The sequence below is a fragment of the Petaurus breviceps genome, unplaced genomic scaffold (assembly GCF_028583685.1).
Source record: "Petaurus breviceps papuanus isolate PSGF00001 unplaced genomic scaffold, PetGlider_PUasm1.0 207, whole genome shotgun sequence".
Classification (NCBI taxonomy): Eukaryota; Metazoa; Chordata; class Mammalia; order Diprotodontia; family Petauridae; genus Petaurus; species Petaurus breviceps.
This window is the reverse complement of record NW_027185850.1, coordinates 22,690,863-22,699,678: the sequence shown is the minus strand read 5'-3', so window position 1 is coordinate 22,699,678 and position 8,816 is coordinate 22,690,863. Positions and strand designations below refer to the sequence as shown.

Genomic DNA, 8,816 nt, shown 5'->3' with positions numbered 1-8,816 from the left:
GAGCCAAGGTATAGAAGATTTCACGTGGGCTGGTTTTCCAGCACCTGAACAAATATATAGAGAAGAAAATCATCCTGCAGGTAATGGTTTTAAAGGCCCTTGGCATTGATTTTCAATATATCTCGAAAAAGAAAATTTCAAAATGAATAAAAAGATAGTAAATAGTATAACTGAAAAAAGGGGAAGTGGACAGTAACAATTACTGACTCATGTGCCTATGTTTTCATTGCTATAAAAATCTTTATGAGACTGGTCGAGGTACACACATCTAGCATCCTTGATGAAAACATGAGAAAGGGACAAGTGAAGTTTTCTAAAAAATTTTTTAATTTTAATTTTTTTTGACAGGTGAGTTTTTACAAATGATTTTCTCCATCATATCACTTCTTCATGGTCACATAATTGAGTAAAAGTTGTAGAAAACATGCGAAGCTGTTTTGATTTTTTTGTTGACTCGGAATAAGTATTTGATGCTGGACAGCAAACAACATTACCCATGGAGGCTTTCTCCTTCAACAAGGGATCTCCCATACATAATGGTAAAATTAAGCAAGATTCCTTGATGGAGAAAACCCACAATGATCCTTGGAATATTGATGTTAAATACACCTAGAAAATACAGATATGTATGTTAACTGAGGGCATTTGCCCCTGTCCTGGAAGATGTCCCTCAATAACTATAGAGAAATCTCTCTTCCCTCCGGATTCTACATCATAGCCTCATGGGATTTATGTTTAATAAGTGTTTGCAGATTAATTAGTTCAGAGCTGGAAGGGGCTTGACAGGAAATATTCCTTCTAGATGGTATGGCCCTTCAGAGGTTTTTGAGAATTACCCTTTGCTGAATCCATCAAGTCCTAGAACAGCATTAGATTCCCTTTCATTAAGAGAAGCTAGTCTGGCCATCCACACAGGAAAGATGAAGAGGATGAGACAGTCCCTCTGGGCAGATGGAGCGGCAGCCCATCAAATTTGTCTGTCAGTCCATAATTCTAAGACAGGGATTACAGATGGGTTATTTAGAACGGAGGTAGACAGGGATAGCAATCTAGAAAACATTTTGTTAACCATCCCAGCATTCCCAAAGATGCAGAACTGCGCCCACCACAAAAACCAATCCCGTTCCAGTGATGGCTGAGAATCACGATACACTTGATATTGGAGGAAACAGGCTGCCACGAACAAAATGACACTGGAAAGGCACAGGTGGTGTAAACAGCCTGCCGTGTGTTCCCTGGGGTGACTGGCAGGAAAGAAAAAGTGAGGACGGACACGGAGGGCTGGAAGCAGAGGTGGGCAGTCATGGAGTGACACGGAGAGGCCAGCTGCTTCATCACTACTCATGGAGCATGAAAAGACCCCAAGCAAGGCCTTCAGGGCACAGAATAGCTTATGTTGGAGGATTAATGGAAGGAGTATGGAAAGAATCACACCAGACAAGGAGATGTGGTGGGCTGCTGGAGGAACCTGACCCTGATGGAGCCCACCGAAGGAACCAGATGAACAGACTAGGCTAATGGCAGACCCCAAGCGGGTGAGCAATTCCCTCATGCTGTCTTTGTGGACATGGTGGAGAGGTGGGGGCTGGACAGGAATACAGGTAAGCAGATCTGGAGTGGGCTGAAAGAACATACCCAAAGAAAAGTCCCAAAGTCACTAATGGCAGCTGGTATGGTAATGGTGCAGTGGAGTCAGGAAGATGCATCATGAGTTCAAATCCGACCTCAGGCACTTACTAACTCTGTGACCCTGGGCAAGTCACTTCACCCTGTTTGCCTCAGTTTCCTCATCTGTAAAATGAGCCGGAGAAGGAAATAACAAACAGTTTCAGTACCTTTGCCAAGAAAATCCCAAATGGGGTCACAAAGAAATGACATCCTGGATAAAGTGATGGCCTTGGAGTTGGGAAGACCTGAGTTCAAACCCTGCCTTTGTCACTTACAACTTCTGTGACCAAGGCAAGTTGTGTAAACTTTCTCAGACTCAGTTCCTTCACCTGTAAAAATGGGGATTAACAAAGTGCCTACCTCACATTGTTTTTGTGACAATCAAGTGAAATAGCACAGGTACAGGGCTTTCTAAATGTATTATATGTCACATATATAGAATATATTAAGTGTTTTATACAATGCTAATTATTATTTTTACTGTTGTCGACCATGGTTGATCTTGAAGTGGAGGGCGGTCTCTAGCAGAGTGCCCCAGGGATCTATCCTTCACTCTGTTATTAAGCTATTAAAGCTTAAAACCGCACTAAGATTTTGGGAGATACCCTAGATTATATACACAGATATTTCATACTGTCTTGTTTCTTCATTGCCGTTGATAAAACATGCCAATGAAGACATTTTATACTTTCTAAGTCCCTTTACATCCATGATCTCAGAGGGTGCTGGAGGTTGGGGATTGTTCCCACTTAGCAGATGGGGAAGCTGAGGTCCAGAGAGGTAAAATCAATCTGGCCAAGGTCTGACAGCGAGCCAGCGAGAGAGGCAGGAGTGATCTCATCACACACGTGAAATGTTTGTTTCCTTAAGACCCTCCCCCTCCTCTTCCCCCACCGCCACCTCGAGGCCGGGGCTCAGGAGGAAGCCCCAAGACGCCCTTTGTTCCAGTCTCTTCTTGCCGCTGTTTCCCAAGACACAGAGGGGTGCAGTCACTGCATGTTTCCAGTTTTTAATGCTTTCTTGTAAAACTGAACATATAAAACCAGCTGAAGAAATGGACGTCAGTTCTATACAATTTATATACATGAGGTCTGTGATCTTAAAATTAAAAAAAAAAAAGTCCGGATAATTTCAAGGAGGGTCCCTGGCTGTCTCTGGCATCCAGGGGGAGTTAGTGTTGGGTTGGGAAGCTGGGGGTCTGTCTGGGCTTGGGTTTACTGGGGCTCATACAGGCTTCCAGCCCGAGCTACAAATGTGGGCCTGAAAGACCAGGCTGGGCCTTAGCATGGGTACAATAAGAGGGAGTGAGATGGAGGCCTTCTGGGGCCAGGCTGGGCCTTAGGTGTCGGTGTAGATGGAAGGAAGGGAACTCAGACAGGGGTCAAATGAGCCATTGGGGAAGAAGCCACTCTCCTCTGGGATGGTGGTGCCTGCTTCCTGGGGTCCACACGGGCCATCAGGCACGGTGTCATAGCCTGCCGGGAGAGAAGGGAAAAGAGTCAACGAGCATTTATTAAGCGCCTGCCTGCTGTGTGCAGGTACACTGCAGATACCGAGAAAGGCAAATTCTTGCTTTCAAGAGCAAACATTTAATAGGGGAGACAATGAAGCAACAAACAACAGCAACAGCAACAACAGCTGAGACTCCTACAATGCTCCAAGGTTTGCAGAGCAACTTACAAAAATTATTCCATTTGATCTTCACACAACAACCCCGGGCAATGGGGGCTGCTATTAGCCCCGTTTTTACAGGTGGGGAAACTGAGGCAGTCAATGACTTGCCCAGGGTCACACAGCTAGTAAGTGCTAGATTTGAACTCAGACCTTCCTAACGCCAGGTCTGGTGCTCTGTTTGCTGTAGCGCCACCTCGCTGCCTTATTCCAGACCTCAGAACTGTCGATCACTAGCTGTGCGGCTCGGGGCTTCATTCTCCTCTCCTGTCAAATGCACCTCACGGGGTTAATGCTAAGAAATCCTGTAAACTTTCACATTTCATACAGAAATGGGAGCTAATATTCTCATTAAGTTACATCATTATAACAAACGAGGCCTAAACCACCAAAGAGATTTCAGCAAGAAGGTTTGAGGCCGGCTTCATTCCCCAGAGCTTAGCACAGCACTCGGCACACAGCAGGTGTTTAATAGATGCATATTGATTGACTAGAGGGGTCCAGTCAGTCAACAAGGCTTTGTGAAGCACTTTCCATGTGCGAAGCACTGTGCTAACCCCCTTGGTATGCAAGGAAAAGGGAAAACAGTCCCTGCCCTCAGAGAGCTTACATTCTAATAGGCGAAAGTAAATGTAAACAGTTGTGTCCATTCATGGTATGGACAGGGTAAATTAGAGGTAATCTCAGAGGAAAGGCACGAGCCTGAGATGAGTCTGCAGAAGATTAGATCTGAAGGAAGCCAGAAGGTGGAGATGAGCAGGGAAAGCACTCCAGGCATGGGGCACAGCCAGTGCAAAGGCATGGCGCTGGGAGATGAGACTGGTGAGAAGACTAGAGAGGTAGGAAAGGGCTTAGCAGACTGTGGGCAAACAGAGGACAGGGTCCTATCTTCATGTCCCCACTGAGAGTGTGTGCTTAGGGAGCCCTGACCCCTACCAGCCATGCGCTCCGGAGGCTTCCCACCCCGATCTCTTTTACCCCTAGTGCCTACTCGCTCCCACCTACCCAAGTCTTCCTCATCCTTCAAGATGTTTTTGAACTGTATCTGATCTAACCCATGTATCTTGCCCGGTACAGGGCTTTGCATACAGCAGGTGCTTGATAAATGCTGAATGACTAGCGGGCCCAAACTCTTATTGACCTTCCTCGAACCCCAGAGCTGTGCCCTGTGACGAGGAGCGGCGGTTACCTTGGGCTGGCAAGGGGGCGCTGAGGGTGTGGTAGCCATTGGCCCGCAGAGGATTGAAGCCATGGGGCTCTCCTGCCAGGACGTCCCCACTGCTGCCACCGCTGCTGCCGGCTGGCTCCACCGTCCTGTAGCAGTCGCCATAGTGGAAACAGTTCTGGATGGAATGGAAGCTGCCTTGGTAGCCTAGGGAGGGAACATGGTGTGAGCAGGCCACACATACATCTCTCCCCGCTCCCAGCACTTGTTCATCCACAGCCGCCATGGTGGTCACTGTGCCCCTCGAGGCAGGCTTTGGGGACTGCTCTAGATTCAGCTCTGGGGACACTGGGTACAGAGGACAAAGGGGACACGTCCCGTGGCTGAGACCATGCACCCCCAGATCCTTGGTGTGGCACTAAGCCGCCAAGGAGACACACACAGCACTCTGCAATTTGAAAGACTAAAGCAATGCCAGCTACTCAGCATTTCCTGTCCTCCCTCAATCCCTATTCATCCTGTGAATCACACTCCGGTCTTTATAAGCACCACTGGTGGGGGCTCTTTTCTGATCTCCCCTTGGTACCCGGCTTCCCTGAGGACATCATCAAACCCACACCCCTAATGCCTTTCTTTTTTAGGTCTACACTTGTGATTTCAAGTACAGGAAGATTCCGGGTCTCCTCACTAATGTAACCAGGGCACCAATAAATTAAGTGACTTGCTCAAAGCGACAAAGTCGCTCTGTACCAGAGGCAGGATGTGACTGTCTTCTTGACCAAGAGCCTGACCCTCTAACCACTCTGCCACCAGACACTGTCCGCTACAGTAATCTCTTTCTGTCTACCCATCCCTTACTAAGCTGTGAGCGCTGTGAGGGGCTGTCTATTCCGACTTGTGACCTTTGTGATACTGAACAGGTCCCTAACGTACTTGGGCCTCAGTTTCCTTATTTGTAAAAAAAGGAGCAGTGGAACCACACGGCCCCTAAGGCCCCTCCCAGGGAGGACCAAGCCCAGGGATCTTCACACAGCTGCTGCTTCAGCCAGGGCTGCTGTTACCTTATGATGCTACGGGGCCAGGAGGTAGGAAGCAGGGACAACATTTCAGTGGCCGTATAATTTTTCCCTCTAAAATATTAAGCATGCAATTATTACATGTGGTAATGTTGCGGTCTGAAAACAGGCTTGGCTTCCTTCCTGCTTTCTCAAGTTTCCCTAACCTCCGTTCATTGCTGTGAGATTCCTTTGGCTGAAAGTGACCTTGCCAGGGGTCAGGAGGCAGTGAGGTCCCCACTAGTGGGGTGTTCCAGCCCGATCCCTTGCCAATGATGTGTTAGAGGGATTCGATCAGGAAGGAGGCACAATCACACAACCCAAGAGCCCTTTGGGAGCTGATGGCAGGAGGCCCCTGGCAGACCTGGGGAGGAAGCCAGGGAGGGCAAGTGACCTGGAAGAGGAGAGGCTCACTCCTCTGATCTCCCTGTCCCGCCCTGGGCTCAGCCTCTACAGTGATGGGAAGGCCAATCTGGAGCCCAGGGCTAGCTGCAAGTTTTCCTCTCTGAGATCTGAGACCCAGAGTGGTAAAATCTATTTGAAATGGTTTCAAACCCCAGTCGGCTGGGTACTTGTTTCTGCTGCTGGCAAAGGCCCTTCCATGTTCCCCTTGTGGTTTTAGGGTGATTTTCCCTGTTACAGGAACATAAGCATGGATCATTTGGTGTCATCATAAAGCTGGGTCAGCTTAAGCCTTTAAAATGCAAGCAATAATGGGACATCAAACTCAGTTAAGATAGAATGTCAGAGCTGGGAGGGGCCTGAGAACATGGAATGTTAGGGCTGGGAGGGGCCTGAGAACAGGGGATGTCAGGGCTGGGAGGGGCCTGAGAACAGGGGATGTCAGGGCTGGGAGGGGTCTGAGAACAGGGGATGTCAGGGTTGGGAGGGGTCTGAAAACAAGGAATGTCAGAGCAGGGAGAGACCTTAGAACAGGGGATGTCAGGGCTGGGAGGAGTCTGAGAACAGGGAATGTCAGGGCTGGGAGGGGTCTGAGAACACAAAATATCTGGGCTGGGAGGGGCCTTAGAACAGGGAATGTCAGGGCTGGGAGGGGTCTGAGAACAAGGAATGTCAGAGCAGGGAGAGACCTTAGAACAGGGGATGTCAGGGCTGGCAGGGGCCTCAAAGATCATTTAAATGTATCCTCTTATTTTACAAAAAAGGTAACTGAGCCCCAGAGCAGATCAGTGACTTACTCAAGGTCATACAATAAGGTTCTAGGCTGACTAGACTCCTGTAGAGCACCTGGCATCTCACAGTGGGGCCAGCCAATGGGCCCAGCGCCATCCCCTGCTCCCTAGTTAGATCCCACTGGCAAACAGCTGCAGTCTCCTCTCCCCCACAGCCCTTCATGCCTGACCTGGTTCCCTTGAGCTTTGCCAGTCACATTCCCCAGGTAATGAGCATGTGCTGATGCCCAAGGTCTGGGACATCTTTACCTCTTGGGGAGGCCCATGTTGAATGCTCAATAATTATAACGTGGCCACAAAGTTACAAAGTCTGGTATCTCCAGACCCCTTCCACAGCCCTCTCTCCAGAGTTGCCCCATCCGTCCAGCTTGGGCCGTAAGCCTCTGACCACCCCTGCAGGCGGCCTTTCTTCCATGCCCAGCATCCTCAAAAGCCTGTCTTCTCCTATGATGTTTGTCTTGTAGGGCCATGTGGTATGGTAATTCTGGGAGCCCGAGGTTTCAAGAAGTCCCCATTAATTCTGTCAAACTGCTTTGTCACTTTAGAACCTGACAGAGTGGGACCCAGGAGGCCCTCAGCCCCCAAAAGTGCGCCAAACATCCCGGATATGGCCTGAAGAATTGTGAAAAACAGGATAAAAACCCTGGTGCCCCTCACCCAAGGGGGCTGCTGTGAGGTGAAAGTGCTTGGCAAAACTGGGAGTTAGAATGAATGATTATTACAGTTTTCTGCTTCTGTATCTCTTCCTTCTCCTAGACTGTGTGCTTCCTGAGGGCAGGGATGGGATTACCACTAATCTGGCATGGCCCTGGGCTCCCCCAGGGATGCTCAAGGAGCGGAGGGTCACCATTCTTACCTTGTGGGGCCAGCGGGGGTCCTGCTGCTGGGCTCTGGAATGGTGGGTACGGTTTGCTAGAGAGCGTTGGGAAGGGCTGCCCTCCAGGGGGGTGGGCCTGTGCAGGTGGCAGTGGGTGTTTCTGCAGGAGGGCAGGTGGGAGGAGTGCTTTCAGCGGTGTGACGATGCTGGGAGTGAGCCTGGGGAGGGAAAGAGAAATTGCTGAATTGTGGGAAAGGGACCATGAGTCACAGCCCAGAGGTGCCCATGGGGGCGGTGGCTGGGTCTCATTCAAGGTCCTTTGCTGGAAAAAAACCTAGATTTCTGCTGACATCCAAGCACAGATTTTTAAAAGCCACTGGGAGATAGAAAGAAAGACCAAAAGGAAGACAGTAAGATACATCCTCAATAAACTATGGTCTGAAGGATGCTGGGAGGCATGGCCATGTTCCACCCTCTCTGACCTTCTAGTCTGACGTTCAGTGCTCCCGACTGTAATGTTTAATTTTCAAAAATCCCTTTAATCTCTGACACTCTGTGTTCGGAATTTCTGAGTTCCCACATTCTATTTTCTAAAGTCCCTTCCAATTCTGATATTCTCTCCTTTCAGCCCCTGTATTTTTATGCTCCAATTCAGTATTTTCTGTCCTAAATTCATCTGTTCTAAGATTCCTCCTACTTCTGACATCTTTCTAGGCTCTTCTAATCCCCTTCCCCCAATTCTGGGTCATTCCATGAATCTACATGGTCAGGATTTATTCTAAAAAGTGTCCCTCCCATTGACAGGAGCCTTGATGAAGGTCTCTACTAAGCCCTCTTCCTTTCAGAGAGCAGTAGTCCTTCTGGAATTGGCTGACCCCCAGGTGTGAGCAAACCCTTGTCTTCCCCAGCCCAGCTTGTCTTCATCACTCTAGGTAATAAGACTAAAAATGCCTAATCACTGTTTGGCTGCATAGGCAGAAAACTTATTAGCACTAATGACCAGGCTCCAATACCCAGTTTAGGCTTTCAATTTGTTTCAATCAAGTGAGCATTTTCCCCTCTGCCAGTGAGAAGGCCCACAGAGGCCTCCTTGGGCTGGGGCCAGGCCTGAATCCCAGCCGGATTCCACCACAGCTGCCCCTGCCTCCAGAAGTCACCTCGGACATGCACTGGTCTGCCCTGCTCCAGTTTCCCAGGGAAACTCTGAAGTCACCAGCAGGGAAGGGGGAGGGAGGCCAGGGGACTGT

The 8,816-nt window shown here is 49.1% G+C and overlaps 1 protein-coding gene across 1 annotated transcript in view; it reads right to left on the bottom strand.

Moving 5' to 3' along the window:
* Window positions 1–2,661: 2,661 nt before the first annotated feature.
* The window catches only part of LOC138164965 (zinc finger protein GLIS1-like), a 111,730-nt gene continuing 105,575 nt past the window's right edge, over window positions 2,662–8,816 (bottom strand). Inside the window, exons 7-9 of the mRNA XM_069092970.1 lie at window positions 7,609–7,787; window positions 4,529–4,711; window positions 2,662–3,143 (exon numbers count right to left, since the gene is read on the bottom strand). Of these exons, the coding sequence (XP_068949071.1) occupies window positions 3,007–3,143; window positions 4,529–4,711; window positions 7,609–7,787 (499 nt within the window). The 3' untranslated portion in view covers window positions 2,662–3,006. The remainder of the gene's footprint in view (window positions 3,144–4,528; window positions 4,712–7,608; window positions 7,788–8,816) is intronic.